The sequence below is a fragment of the Dichotomopilus funicola genome (genome assembly GCF_033296635.1).
Source record: "Dichotomopilus funicola strain CBS 141.50 unplaced genomic scaffold C8A04scaffold_73, whole genome shotgun sequence".
Lineage (NCBI taxonomy): Eukaryota > Fungi > Ascomycota > Sordariomycetes > Sordariales > Chaetomiaceae > Dichotomopilus > Dichotomopilus funicola.
In genome coordinates, this window is record NW_026944094.1 from 50,881 (window position 1) to 65,242 (window position 14,362).

General features: G+C 55.0%; 5 protein-coding genes across 5 annotated transcripts; 3 read left to right on the forward strand and 2 right to left on the reverse strand.

Moving 5' to 3' along the window:
• Window positions 1–247: 247 nt before the first annotated feature.
• Window positions 248–1,393, forward strand: C8A04DRAFT_39726 (regulator of Vps4 activity in the MVB pathway-domain-containing protein; the record flags this gene model as incomplete). Its single annotated transcript, XM_062784693.1, has 2 exons — window positions 248–271; window positions 431–1,393. The coding sequence occupies 2 exons, from the start codon at window positions 248–250 to the stop codon at window positions 1,391–1,393; spliced, it is 987 nt and encodes a 328-aa protein (XP_062634008.1).
• Window positions 1,394–2,885: 1,492 nt separating this feature from the next.
• On the forward strand, window positions 2,886–4,821 carry C8A04DRAFT_31813 (uncharacterized protein; the record flags this gene model as incomplete). Its single annotated transcript, XM_062781886.1, has 2 exons — window positions 2,886–3,696; window positions 3,755–4,821. 2 exons carry the CDS (start codon window positions 2,886–2,888, stop codon window positions 4,819–4,821), a joined length of 1,878 nt encoding a protein of 625 aa, XP_062634009.1.
• Window positions 4,822–5,927: 1,106 nt separating this feature from the next.
• On the reverse strand, window positions 5,928–6,524 carry C8A04DRAFT_14773 (AP-2 complex subunit sigma; the record flags this gene model as incomplete). The annotated part of the gene is made up of 3 exons (XM_062778230.1): window positions 5,928–6,257; window positions 6,347–6,416; window positions 6,493–6,524. The coding sequence occupies 3 exons, from the start codon at window positions 6,522–6,524 to the stop codon at window positions 5,928–5,930; spliced, it is 432 nt and encodes a 143-aa protein (XP_062634010.1).
• Window positions 6,525–7,174: 650 nt separating this feature from the next.
• C8A04DRAFT_14758 (major facilitator superfamily domain-containing protein) lies at window positions 7,175–8,989 on the reverse strand (the record flags this gene model as incomplete). The annotated part of the gene is made up of 3 exons (XM_062778223.1): window positions 7,175–7,656; window positions 7,718–7,851; window positions 7,905–8,989. The coding sequence occupies 3 exons, from the start codon at window positions 8,987–8,989 to the stop codon at window positions 7,175–7,177; spliced, it is 1,701 nt and encodes a 566-aa protein (XP_062634011.1).
• A 1,090-nt stretch (window positions 8,990–10,079) lies between these two features.
• Window positions 10,080–11,677, forward strand: C8A04DRAFT_14771 (serine incorporator/TMS membrane protein; the record flags this gene model as incomplete). Its single annotated transcript, XM_062778229.1, has 3 exons — window positions 10,080–10,130; window positions 10,184–10,263; window positions 10,336–11,677. The coding sequence occupies 3 exons, from the start codon at window positions 10,080–10,082 to the stop codon at window positions 11,675–11,677; spliced, it is 1,473 nt and encodes a 490-aa protein (XP_062634012.1).
• Between the last annotated feature and the right edge of the window lie 2,685 nt (window positions 11,678–14,362).

Below are 14,362 nucleotides of genomic sequence, written 5' to 3' on the forward strand. Positions count from 1 at the left end.
CATAACCGTATAAATTACATGCTTGGCAGGACCCACTGCTCCCTCCACCTACTGCCCCTCCACTCACCCGCACAGCACATGAGCAAGGCGAGCTGACTGCCTGCCGCGTCCACCTACCCTCGCTTTTGCTGTAGACGGGAGCCTAGTCCATCGTCGGTTTGAAGCCCAGCTTAATATCTCCTCTCAGAGAAACATCAACATCCCATATCCCCAGGTGTAGAAACGATCGAATAACTTATTGCCCAACATGCCTCCTCCATCCACATTCGTGGTACGTCACGTCCTAGCTAGCTACCCACCTATCTCAACATCCACCATCCTCACTCACGCTATCCATCCATACCCCTTTTTCATAGCCCTCCTCCCCCCCAAAAATAAACGAAAGAAGCCCAACTCGGTTGTAAGAGCGTTATTGATAACCCTTTCCTAGCCCAAACTCAAAGTCCAACTCAAGCTCGCCATCGCCCGCCTACGCATGGTCCAAAAGCGTGATGAGGCCCTCGCCAAAACCCAACGCCGCGCTATGGCAACACTCCTCGAGCAGGGCAAAATCGACTCAGCTCGCATCCGTGTCGAGAACATCATCCGCTCTGACGTCACCACCGAGCTGCACGAGATCCTCGAGCTGTACTGCGAGCTGCTCCTAGCCAGGGCCGGGTTGTTGGATACCTCTTCCGCGGCTGCTGGGGGGCCTGGCGCGGGTGCGGGCGCGGTCGGGTGTGATCCTGGTCTGGAGGAAGCCGTCAAGAGCATCATCTATGCGGCCCCACGGACGGAGATTAAGGAGCTGACTACCGTGCGCACGTTGTTGGCGGAACGGTTCGGCAAGGAGTTTGTCCTACAGGCGATGGAGAATGAGGGCGGTGGGGTGAGTGAGAGGGTGGTGAAGAAGTTGAGTGTGACGCCGCCGCGTGAGGAATTGGTACAGGGGTACTTGGAGGAGATTGCGAAGGCGTATGGGGTTGATTGGCCACCGGGGAGGCGGGAGAAGGAGAAGCTAGGAGAGGCGCCTGAGTTTGTGGACGGGGAAGAGGGAGGAAATGGTGAGGAAAGTGATGGGGAAGGAGGGGGTCAGAGAGCGAAGCAGCAGTTGGAGGCGCCGTTGTCGGGGGAAGCGGAAGGGGATGGGGAGGCTGATGCGAGAGCACAGCTAAGCAAGGCCACGCCGCCGAAGGACTTTGGCCCTGCAAGCCCGCTGCATGTCAACCCGCCGAGCGCGACGACAGATAACATTCACCCGAAGGTGACGCTCAACAAGGTGGAATTGACACCTACGAAGAAGCCGGTTTCCGCTCCGGTTAACAGGAAACCGGCGGAGAAAAAGCCGAGTATTTCAGACGGCATTCCTGATGTTGATGAGTTGGCGAAGAGGTTTGCGGCGTTGAAGAGGTAGACAGTATGCCGGAAGGGGTATGGTTCCGGAGATTGAGAGTTTGCCTTGCGAGTACCAGTGTGGCATTTGTGGACGGGTTTTGGAATTGGAGTCTAGTGTTTTGGTACTAAGGTTTCTCGAAGTTGACTCCAACATCAATAAGCAAGAAACTTGAAAAATCGTTTTACCCGAGTTCGCACTGCTTGAAACGCCTCGCCGTGTATTCTGGTACGCCCCTTTTCATGCTCGGGATGCGTGATAGGGCTGGGGTAAAATTCTTACGGCAGGTGGGTATCGAATTCAAAAAAGGAGACTAACTATAGGAGGACAGGACTGACTTGCGTCCTAGGAAGTGTCAGAAGTGGTCCACGTCTCAACTACTCCATCACTGGGAAGCCTAGCATGGCGTTAAGATGTTGGAACCCTACATGTATATATGGGTTAAATGGGCGACCACTACGTCGCTCGCTCGTTATCCCATCTTATTGCACTTTTTGTCCCATTGTCTCTCTCACTATTCTTCTACCTATGCGCTGGCTCTATTCCTTCCAGCCCACACCAACGTCATTCACGGTGTGAATGAGGACTTGGGAGTGTCAGCTCCTAAAAATGCACATAGCCTCAGACAAGAACCAGTTTACCCCTTGTTCCAAACCAAATCGGCGTTGTACAGCTCCTGACACAATCTGATAAAATCAAATCGCTCTTATCTATCTGCCATCATATGCGTAGTCATAAAGGTGAACATTGCTACTGTGGAATCCATGGAAGTTCCCTAGCCGGCACACAGGTTAATAGAAAAGAAGGAAATATGGCCTATTGTAACTTGACAAAAGAAAAAGAACGCATGTTCGAAGAACACATACATAACTCCAGCGGTTTTGTTAAGATTCAAACAAAGGTGCCTTTCAACTACACCCTTTCTCTTCTCCTGGCATCTGAAGGGTTCACGAACACTGACATTTGTTCGTGTCTGACCACCATATCGGCATACATCGCTTGGATGCAACCTGAGACTCAACGATCGTAATTACGCCAGACGAAAGAGCACATTCTGGGATGCTATGCCGTGTATTCCCATACGGACCCGCCACAACACTGGTTGCGCCTTCCCGGAGAGACTCTGAACTATTGAATTTGCTTTGACCCGCGAGATTTCATTCCGATCAAGTTCCCGGAACCCCCCCACTGCCTTTCTTTCCACAATCCCTTCTCCTCCGCTCATACATCTGGCGGGTAGCCTTCCTTGCCGAACTTCTCTCAACCTCTTAACCCCCCCCCCCCGAAGCGTAACACCTTTCGGGGCCATCATTCCCCTTTTTTGGCGTCTACAGCGCGAGTGTGCTGGCGGTCTTTTTTGGGCCAACGGCTAGACCGATTTTATCGCGATTATCACTTCATTGCTTTCCCTCCTTCCAGTCCCACCCATTTCTCTACCCCTCGGGTATACAAGCATCTTATCTTCCCAATCGGATTCGTTCCGAGGAAGCTCGTGTCTTCCAGTGCGTTCATGATGGGACACGTAGACAAAATCGAGCAGGCCCTCAAGAGCCTGGGTGTCCCGGGCGTCAATGGTGTCTCGTTGGCACATCTTTCGGGGCATCTACGCAGGCTTAAGCCGTCCGACATGACCCAACGCCAACTCCTTGACGTGTATATTCTATGGCTACACCGACGCCTTTTGAATATCGATTCTTCGGCGGCCGGCGACTTGTCTCGGGAGGTCGCCGACTGGCATCGGTTTATGAGGACTTTGCCCGCCGAGGATGGACGTATCCTCGAAGCATTGCGCCACTGGAAGAGCGCTGATCAAGTTGAAACCGGATCCAATTCACCGAGGCTCGAGTTCGCTGAGATTGAGTTGACGAGGTTGTCGATGCCGTCACTCAAACACCAAACCCCGAAGTTAGAGAGCCGCTTCGGTCAGATGCACCCTGACAGAGCCATGATGTCGCCCAACGCTGCGGCTGGCATTGACGGTGGCCATGATGGCGACGATGATGATGGCAGCACCGCCTTAGCCCTTGGCAGCAAGTTGACGAGGCACGACAAAAACCCTCCCGGACAGGACTTGTCGTTTCTAACAGGATCCAACACGCTGCCTATGAGAAAAAAGGCCAAACCTGCTCGAAACAAAGCTTGCCATGGTCCGAAGTCAAACGGCGTTTCCAAGTTGAAGGAAAACAGCAAATCGAAGTTGTCGGGGCAGGACAAACTAGCGCTGGAATCCGGCTCCACGGCACCCGTTGCCTCGATGAACCAAGAATATACTGGTCCTGGCACTGTTCCGGAATCGTATGTGTGTCGGCGCTGCTCTCAAATGGGTAAGTTTAATGGCTGTTTGGTATATCACATCTAGGACGCAGTAACTGACGATGTAAGGTGATCACCACGTGCGAGACTGCACAAACAAGGGGGGTGCTCCCCCCGAGGACACGAAGCCTAACCGCCCCTGTGGCGGTTGTGGGAAGAAGAATGCGTCTCGCACGAAAAGATGTCCCATGAAGCCGAAACCCAAAGCCGAGCAAGGGAATAATACCTCTTCCCCTGACCAGGGTTCGATCAGCAAGACTTTCCTCGCCCGGGATAAGGGTAATCAGCAGAACCGCGATGAGCCCCTCGAGAAACTATCTCGACTCCGTATTTCACCGGCGCTAAGTGATACTCGCAAACGACGGGCATCTCCTCCATTATTCCCCGCGGATAAGGGCGTCTGGAAGAAGAAGTATCGCACCTCAAACCCACCGGGCGAGACGGCGGCCATGACTTGGCTAGGCGTACAGGATGATGGTACCATTATCCAGCCATCGAATCCTAACGAAGGGCGGCTTTCCTATGACGACGATATTGATCCCAATTGGCCGCAGTCATCGCCTGGTCGTGTGAAGGGGGACGCCTCCGTGTCGGCCAACATCGAGGTGGATCCTTCAAAGGTGTTGTCCACTCAGGATAACAAGAGCACCGCTGTTAACCCTCGTAAACTTTCCATACCCCGCTGGAAGATACTGAAGGAAAAGTTGCTTGCTCAACGCCATGAGCGGTTCAAGGCCGGCCTGTCAGTAATGATCCGGGAGGAAAGTCTCAAGAGGGATCTCATTCTGGTTGTCGACGGCGTGGAACACTACCCCCTCAAGGACCCTTTTCTAGACGAGTTCTTCCGTCGACAAGACACAATTTGGGTCAACAAAATTCTCCAGACGAAGCGGCTCCGTGCTACGGATTTCTACGAAGTCGATGATTGGGACTCAGACTTGGAATCGAGAGAGAGCGGGGAGATATCAGATGACCCGGTGGAAGACCAGTATTCTACTGCCTGTGCCGACGTTTACATGGGTGATGCTGAGTTCTCACCAGCTGCCGCCATGGGCGGTTTGACGGGTGGCCACCAGGCGACACAACGGAGTGACGATGATCTTGCCACTGGAAACACCGCTAGCGGGTTCTGCTAGTGGCCAATCAACCAACACTGTTGCGGCCATAGGCTAAGATACATGTCGGTTTCCCGGGGGCGTAGAATGATCCTCGGGCGATGCTCGACTCGAAGTTCACATTGGGTCCTTGTGGGCTTATCAGTGCACTTCTGTGTACTTTCCCACATCGTCCCTGAGAAGTATCTTGCTCATTTTGGGAGCACAAGATACCTACTTATGCCGCGGCGAGTTACGGCCCAGGAGCCCAGTTCACTGTTTTTGCGCCCCGGTACATATCTTGCCTGTTTCTTCTTCAGAAACGTGCGTTGTGTTCTGGCGCCTGGACGGGGTGGATGAACCCCACCTCTTGTCACTTTTCTTGGCTTCTTGCTTCAAACAGTAATCATACCTGCGGCGGCGGCCGGAGGGGGTGAACGGGAAGAAGCTTGGTTGTCCCACGGTGTCGGAGAGTTACTTTAGCGAGGGAATCCCCAGGGTATTCACACGTGGCATACCCGCTGGTTTACTGTTGATATTTGTAATTAGAAATTGTAGATACTGTTGCTGTTTGTAGATTGGCTAACTGACAAAGCCTGTTCTCAACATTTGGGACCGGGAGTTGGTGAGTGCTGAATTCCTAACTGCCACCCCCCCCGTGTTGTGTAGGTCCATCCTGCCTATTCAGAGTGGTTTGGGATTCTGGGAACATGCCCCACGGAATAGCTCGCAGCGGCTCCTCTCTCCTTTATACTCATGAGCGTGTTTAAGTCACGTTTGTGGACCTCGGTGTGCTAGCTGGCGTAGCGGTACTCCGGGTGTCACTCCCATGTATGCTGCTCAACTTATTGCCGAATCATATAGAGCGCATTGTCCCCCCGAGGTTCGGTCCCTCCCTTTCCAATGTTCGCTCGGCCGAACGCCCGTCAGTTCCCAGTTTCCTGTGCCCGGTGTTGTGTCATGCGCTCCTGGTGTATGGCTCCGCGACACGCGTATGCGTTCATCGACCGATGGGAAACACAACTTCTCGTACTCAGCCCCGAGGGGCCTTAAGCGGCCAGGCGATCTATCCTGATCCCCGAGCAGCATGAAGCAACATCCCAACGCCATACTCCTTTGACCATCCACATATTCTTCCCCCACCCCATTCACTCCAACTTATCCAAATGTTCCAACCTGGTTAACACCACCTGCTTACTCGTCTCCTCAATCTCCCCAGCCAGAAAAACCTCATCCAGAATGGCATATACCTTGTAAAAGTTGAACACCAGGTCCAGCTCGCACACGTTGCCGAAGAAGGCGTCGAGCACCTCAACGAAGAAGTGGATCGCCTCGAGATAGGCGAGCTCGTTGTCGTTGGTGTCGACACACGCGCAGAAGAAGAGACCCGCGTACCGCCGGTAGACGACCTTGTTGTTGCGGAACTCGACGAAGTTGGACTGGTACTTTTGGTCGCGCGGGGCGACGAGGCGGTGGACCTGGATAGAAGGGGGCACGGTTAGTATTGGGATTGGATCTGGGTTGGGAGGAGATGGACAGCGGGGTTCCCGGGAATGTTTCGTCGTACCTCGCCTTTGACCTTGATCTTTTCGTCGTCGCTGTAGGGGACGTACCACTTGGCTAGGCGGGTTTTGCCTCTGTGCAAGCGAGAGTTCCAGGTGTTAGCAAGCTGTCATTGGTTCCTGGTCGGATTTAGTGGAGGGGAAAACATACTGCCGATTCTGAATAAGGATAAACGACAACATGGCGACTTCCTAACGGTGCGGAATTGCCCGCGGCGTTGTTGTCGTTCTCGTCCTGTTTTGGTCGCGATGCGCTCGGCTGCCGCGGTACGTTACGTGAGATGGATGTTGAAGTCGCGATTGTCTTGGTCGTCCACGGGCAGGGGTTCAAATGGGTGATTGGGATGCGTTTGATGAAAAAATGAGGGTTAGGGTTAATAGTGAAATATGTCTCGGTGCCATCAAGGTGCACACAGGCGCCAAGTCTGAGGGTTGTAGCTCAGTTTCGGTGCGGGATGTTTTTTTTCCCCCCTCGGAACGTAACCAATACTAGTTGGATCGCAAAATAGTTGTGGGAAAATCCTGGTATCCAATATGTACGAGCCACCGCATGACAACCCTCAGCCTTGAACGAATTCAAGCTGCTCCCCGAGTTCAGTCTAAATCTGCTCCAAACGCCAAATGCAGTTGCAACCCCATGCCCAACGCCACGTTTCTTCTCTCAGTCCTTCCTATAATACTGTCCGGCAACGTATTGCAGTCTAGTCCATGCTCTGCCTCGATATTCCTATTAGATTCCTCTCGCGTCCATCTCTACAACCCCCGCCGCTTCCCATATCAACCTAAGCAATCTCGGAACGGATGTTTCTAGTGGATGCTTCCGCCGGGTGTCCCTAATCCTCAGCGGCCCCTTTCCCTTCATCCTTCAACCGCTCCTGATACTGCCGCCGGATGGTCGACAGCGTGACCAAAATTCCAACCCCGCACGCCCCCAGCGTGACGAAGTAGGCATCCCGGTAGCAGCTCAGTCCATCGGGGCAGAACCACTCCCCATTCGGACCCGAGATGCTGTGACTGTCGTAGATGACGCCGTAGAGCAGGTTGAAGATGTTGCCCGAAATGACAGGGCTGAGGGTCATGAAGCCCCAGTTCTGGCTCAGGCCGTTGATGCCAAAAGATTCGGCCACGATAGAGGGGAAGACGCCAAATAGGAAACCATAGCCGAGGCCGGAGAGGCCAGAGACGAAGCCGAGGAAGTTGGGGTTGGTGATATTGATGGCGCAAACCTGGGCGATACAGAAGACGAAACAGGCGACGACGAGGCACCAGGCGCGGTTAGCGTGCAAGGATTTGACCAGGAAGTCAGACCCGACACCTGAAGTTGTTTAGTTCGGTTACCATGATTGAGGAGGGGAAAGAGGGTGAATGTGGCTCACCACTCAATAATCTACCAGCGAAACTGGCAACAGACAAAATGGAGACATGCATCTGCTGGCGATGGACGAGGAAGGATTCGTCGACGGAGCTGTCGTAACGTTCCCAAAGGGCGATGACGTCGTGACCAATGTTGCTGTATTTTGATTAGCACTAGGAATCATTGCAGAATCGATGAAGAACACTCACTTGATAGTCATAAGCCCAATACCCGCAAGAATACCCATAATCGAAAACAGCTGCCAAAAGTCGAGGCTGCGGAGCAGACGCCAGCCGCGGATATCTACACGACGGGAGCGATCCAAATCAACACTGTTCTGGACAAAGACCTCACCAGCCACGGACGAAGACGAGGACTTGGACACCAGGGACGACGTCTCGTCGGCCTCGTTATCACCCTCCGCGACCGTGACTTCGTGGGAACCGCTGCCCTTGGGGGCGGGTTGGGTGAGGGCCGCCTCGACGTCGGTCTGCTCATGCCGGTGTGCGAAGGAGTTTTGAGAGGAGGAGGATTCGGCCTCGGCGGGGGCGGGGGCGGGCGTCGTGTAGGTTGTGGGCGACGTACCGGGTTCTGCATCAATAGACCGTCGGCCACCCGGGCGACGAGCAGCTTTGGCCTCCTCGGAAATTGTGCGCTGCAGTAATTGCGAATCGGCCAAGCCAGCACTAGTGGGTAGGCTCTGGTATGAGCTATGTGGATAGACTTTGAGGAAGAAGAAGCCAACAAAGGTCATGATGAAGGTTCCAGCGGCCAGAAGCGTGAGAAACGCTCCGGTATCACCGGGGAAGAAGACACCGCCGCATAGTGAAAAGAAGAAGGCGCTGAGTCCGAAGGCGGCGAGGGGAAAGGCAGTAGCGGTGCCTCGGTGGTGAGGCCAGTTCAGAGCAGAGGTTTTAACGGAGGCAGCAAAGGCCATGCAGCCTCCGAGACCAGTGAGGAAACCAAAGATGCACAAAACAGCGACAGAACCCGAGCCGGTTTCGAAGGCGGTTCGGAAGGGGAGATAGCCGAGGCCGAGGAGGATGGAACCAGCGATGACGGCCGGGCGGGGGCCGCGGTGGTCGACAAACAACCCGACGGGAACACCCAACGAGTACATGCCCATGTTGCCGGCTAGACCTATCAAGTTGGCCTCGGTGGTGGTGAGATGGAGCTTATCGGCGAACTGCGGCGCCCAGGCAGAGTAGACATAGTTGGTGCCGCAGGCAAGTGAGATGACGACGGCGGCCACGCTCGACACCAGACGGGCACGGTGAAGGGCGACGTCCCTCATGGTGGCGGTGTCTGATTTCGATAGGAATGGATAATTGGTGATGAAAGTTGGAAATGGGGGCGGCGAGCGATGCGGTCGGCTTATCAGAGAAAACCAAGGGGCAGCTTCAGCGGTGATTGCGGCATCCCGGCTCAGGGGTTCCTAACAGAAATCGTGCGGTGGGAAGGCACGGTTATGAGAATCACGTTATGTTCTATTGCGAGGGCGCAACTTCATCGCGATATAAAATGGGATTTGAGGATGGGAAGGACGGTGAGAGAGTAGAAGACAGTGTGTGTGATGGATGGATGTCAAGTGCAGAGCTTCGGGTGAGCTGCGAGTTGATGGGTTTCAGAGGCCTTGGCACAGGTCCGGGGCCGGCCTGAACCCCGGCTCTCAGCAAGCTCCGAGTCTTGGCCCTCAGGCCCAGGCTGACAGTTTGCTGCTGAAAGCGGGTCTCGGTTGGTGCCGCGCTCTTGGCTCTGCGTTATCGATGATTCGTGGATCGGGGGCTGGGCATCGCCCGTGGCATGGGGAGGTGGGAGCGCAGGATGCAGGGGTCAGGCGACAGCGGGATCTGACTGCTTTCACGAGAACCAGCCTGATAAGATGGTTGGGGGATGACCTTTTGTCTCGATATGAAGCGTTGAGGGAAATCGTGATATTGGAGGAACTATGGAGACGTTCGAATGAATGACACACGAATTGGAAATAAACGGTGCAGCCAAGCAAAGAGGACCATGCGATTACCTAACCTCCAAGCCCATCCGGCCCTTTGTCGCTCGGCGCAAAACAGACCCTCCAACCCACGTGACTGGGCCGACGGGCTTTGAGTGTCTTGGCACTGCGCGGATCTGGGCCACTTCCAGCCGCCCTCCATCGTCATCCTGTTGGCGCAGCCTTGATTCGCCTCAAGACGTCGTCCAAACGTCCAACTCCAAACTCCAAACACCGACGACCAAGCTATCAAGTACCACCGCCCATTACTTCGCCCGGGCCGTAGGTACTAGTGTCTATACGACATCATTTCGGGCGTGTTTATATCGTATTCCACAACCCCAGTCGAACCTACTCGTCCTGGAAATCGGCCGCGGCCTCGACAACCGTCGCGATGGGCGCTCTCCTCTCGATCCCGCTGATGGCGGTCCCGAGCATGGGCACCGTATGTTGTTTCTCGGCTTGTCCCGAAAGTGAATGTCTGCTTACAGTCTCTAGCTGCTATCGTTCGCCGCTAGCTGTTGCGGCGCTGCGACATGCTCCATGGTTTGCAGCGCATGTGGGAAATGCGGCAACAGGTACATACAAGGGCCCCCTCATGGCCGTGACAATGTCATCGTCGCAGGCACCCACTAACACCGTTTCCGCAGTGTCGCGACCCGTATCGGCTACGCCCTCATTCTCCTCATCAACTCCATTCTCTCGTGGATAATGCTCACAAAATGGGCGATCGAAAAGCTGCAACACCTCATGCTCGACTACGTCAAGATAAAATGTGGCGACGGCAACTGCTACGGCTGGCTCGCCGTCCACCGCATCAACTTCGCTCTCGGAATCTTCCACCTTGTGCTCGCTGCCCTCATGCTAGGCGTGCAATCCTCCAAGAACCCACGCGCCGCCATCCAGAATGGATACTGGGGTCCCAAAATTATTGCGTGGCTGGGTCTGATCGTCGTTACCTTCTTCATTCCAGACCCGTTCTTCCAGTTCTGGGGCAACTATGTCTCCTTGGTGTGCGCCATGCTGTTCTTGATCCTGGGCCTTATCCTGCTCGTCGACTTGGCCCATAACTGGGCCGAATATTGCCTCACGCAGATCGAAGATTCGGAGTCCAAGACATGGCGCGTCATCCTGATCGGCTCGACTCTCGGCATGTTCCTCGGCTCCATTGCCATGACCATCATCCAGTACATCTTCTTTGCCTCGGGCGGCTGCTCTATGAACCAGGCCGTTATCACCGTCAACCTGCTCCTCTGGATCGCCATCTCCGTCATCTCAGTCCACCCCACCGTCCAGGAACACAACCCCAAAGCCGGCCTCGCCCAGGCCGCCATGGTTGCCGTCTACTGCACCTACCTGACCATGTCCGCCGTCTCCATGGAGCCCGACGAGACCGAAGACCACCGCTGCAACCCGCTCATCCACGGCCAGGGGACCCGCACCACTACCATCGTCGTCGGCGCCATTGTCACCATGCTCACCGTCGCTTACACCACCACCCGCGCAGCCACCCAAAGCCTCGGCATGGGCGCCAACCGCTCGGGTCAGATCCGTCTCTCCGATGCCGAAGGCGACTACGAGCACGACCTTGTCACGCAGCAACCCTCGGCCCGTAAGCAGATGCGCGCCGAAGCCCTCCGCCGTGCCGTCGAAGAAGGCAGCTTGCCCGCCGATGCTCTCCTCTCCGACGACTCCGACGACGACTCCGTCCACGGCGGCGGCTCAGGTTCCCGTGAGGACGACGAGCGCTCCAGCACGCAGTACAGCTACGCCATGTTCCACATCATCTTTTTCTTGGCCACCGCCTGGGTGGCCACGCTGCTGACGATGGACTGGGACGATGACCGCCGGCGGGACGATGATTTCGCCACGGTTGGACGCACGCTGTGGGCTAGCTGGGTCAAGATTGTTAGTTCGTGGGTGTGCTATGCCATGTACACTTGGACTTTGATCGCGCCGGTACTGTTGCCGGAGAGGTTTGAGTTCGAGTAATGTAATGAGGAACGTGTGGGAATAAGGGTGGGTAGGTTGGATGGTGAGATGAGATGATACCCGATGTCCGTAAGCATGGGGGGCCGTGGAGTAGGAGAGTGAGAGGGGCATGGAGCAAGGTTCCGGGTGTTTTCTTCCGGGTATAGGGCGGATTAGCGGTTTGGTTTGTTGGGTTCATCATCGGCTGGCGTTTGTTTCCCTGTCTCTCTCTTTCTTGGCGTAGTTACCTACCTAGGCGCAAACCTTTGGATTACAAATTCCCACTTGTCTCGCGTCAGTTGTTCTCGCCCTGCAATCTCCCGATATGCGAACCTGAATAAAAAAGCTCACCGGGCATCATGTGGCCGGTGACGAAAAGATTCACCGACGGAGATCTTGCTCCCACGGGTTGCCTGTCATCCTGCCCTTGTTGTTTCGGTCCCAGTATTGGGTCTTTGGTGCTGGTCATCCCTGCGGGCTCCCGGGCCGGTAAGAGAGATATAGATTAAAGAATTGGGCCAGTAAGCTTTGCGGCATTTGGGTCTCGAGTGAGGATGTCACAAGGGACGGGGAGGGGGGGCGGAGATGGAAGTCTGGCTACTGTAGCCGAGCTGAAGAGATTGTTTGCTTCGTTGCATGAGGCTGTGCATGGTGCGTGGCTGGGTAAATGAGATTTGTGGTGGTCGGTCGGTCAACTGAGCTAACACAAGAAGGTAACATTCGTTTTAGGAGGTCTCTTGCCGTCACAGAGTAGGTCTCCGGTCCTATGAGAAGGAAAGGTCTCATGAAATGCACGAATGACCTCGATGTTCCATCTACGCCGTGACTAAACAGCCGTTTCCCCCTTGGCGAGCCCGATTTGTCAGTCGATAAGCGGGCTGTTCTACCTAGTAAGATGACGGCGGGAGGATACATCGACCCCAGAATAGATGATTACTCGCTCTAGGTTTCGTCCCCATCTCTCACACGGGAGGCTGCTGCCCCCGGGCCGTAAACCCTGATGATGTGACACGTTGCTCGGGTACGGTACGCGAGATGGGATCTGTCAAGCCCCGTGGGTAGCGGTTGGCGTTTTGGGGGCCGAGAGAATACGGGAGTGAGGTGGAGGTTAGTTCGTGGGGGGTTAAGACATGAGCGGGACGTGATTGTCCCGTTGAAGGCGGTGTAAAGGTTCTAACTAGTAGTCTTGTGGAAGTGAGAGGTCTCGTGATTTATTGACGTCACCTTACTTGTAGTTGAGTTTTCTTTGTGATGGACAATGAAAAGAGGGACTAGATGGGCAGATAGGTGTGGGGGTCGAGTCCTGAACGCGAGTTGATTCTCCTGATCACCATGCTGCGACCTTTGCTACTCCCTCCACCATCGCCGCAGTAGCGGCTGAGTACCCAATAGTGCATCCCATATGCCCCTCTCGCTTTTCCGAGCTTGCCGTCGTTCTCCCCTCGAACTCTCTTTTTCTTCTTCCCCAGCCCTTCAACCGGACCCCTAACCCCATGTCCCGTTTATCGGGTCTTTCCTGCGTTGTTCCTTCATGTCCACTTGCAGCTGACTTCTCCCACGCCCCTTTCCCGAGTCGAGTCGAGCCAAGTCAGTCAGTTGTCTACCGCTCTAATTACGCCCACGGTCCCTCTCCTACCGCGTGACCCTCACGATGTCGCTTTGTCGCCCGTCGCTGTCGTTAATGAGACGTTACATTGCTGCTTGCATGGCGTAGTGCAACTCGAGAGAGCCAATTCCTGACCTGCTGAGTGTGTAGCGGTCAGGGAATTTCCGTGGGCACCATCCAGTCGACCGCCATCGTGGGTGGGAAAAGCGACAACACCAAAAAAAGGTTGTTTGATATACATACCGCGTGGCTGAAACCCCGTCTTTCCCGGTCGGCCGACCGATCGGGCCTTGCCGATAAAGCAGGCGCCCTTCCGGGCCGAGGAGTAAGAAACCCACTATTCCCCGGGTACTGATCCCTTTCTACGCCCACGGCTGCCCATGGGCAACGAGGGCTCGGGTGGTGTTTGATCTCGTCACACAGACGAGGGGGTCTAGGCTGGGATATCCCTCCTCCGCTTTGCTGTTGTGCTTGTGGTTTCTGGTGTAACCATATAGCATAGAGCTCCCCGTGCCGACCCGTAGCGATCCTTCACTCCGAGGGGCTTCGCGGCCTACCATTTCTCTCTCGATGTTGCCGATGTCCCCCGATGCGCGTGGGTGTTGTCGATGCCGTACAGGCGATGGGGGCTCGTGCTACTTGTGGGACTCGTGGTACCCGTGGGACTCGTGGGATTCGTCGACGCTGTGTAAGTAAGCCCAGACTTTTTGCAAGCCTCAAAAGGCTCTTGTTGGTCGAATCCCCGGCAGACGTCAATGCATGGTTTCTTTCTCTCTCTCGGACGCCCCGAGACCGAGACAAGAAAGACACTGAGACATTGACATGAAGCAAGTCAGGAAGAGGGAAACGTTGGTGTAACCACGCTTTTGGTATGTATTGCCTACGCTTCAAGTTCCTTGGACGGACGGAGGGAAACTAGCTGGCCCATTCTGGGGTCGCCTTAGGCTCTGTCTTGTACGACCGCCAAACGAAACTATTCGGCACCTAAAGGGAAGTCTTTCCCTCTGCGGGCTTTTTTTCCCTGTGCGTGGACGTGGCGCTACGGTGATGAGACAATGCCGGAATGATATGAGCAAGTCTACATACAACTTGATCAACGT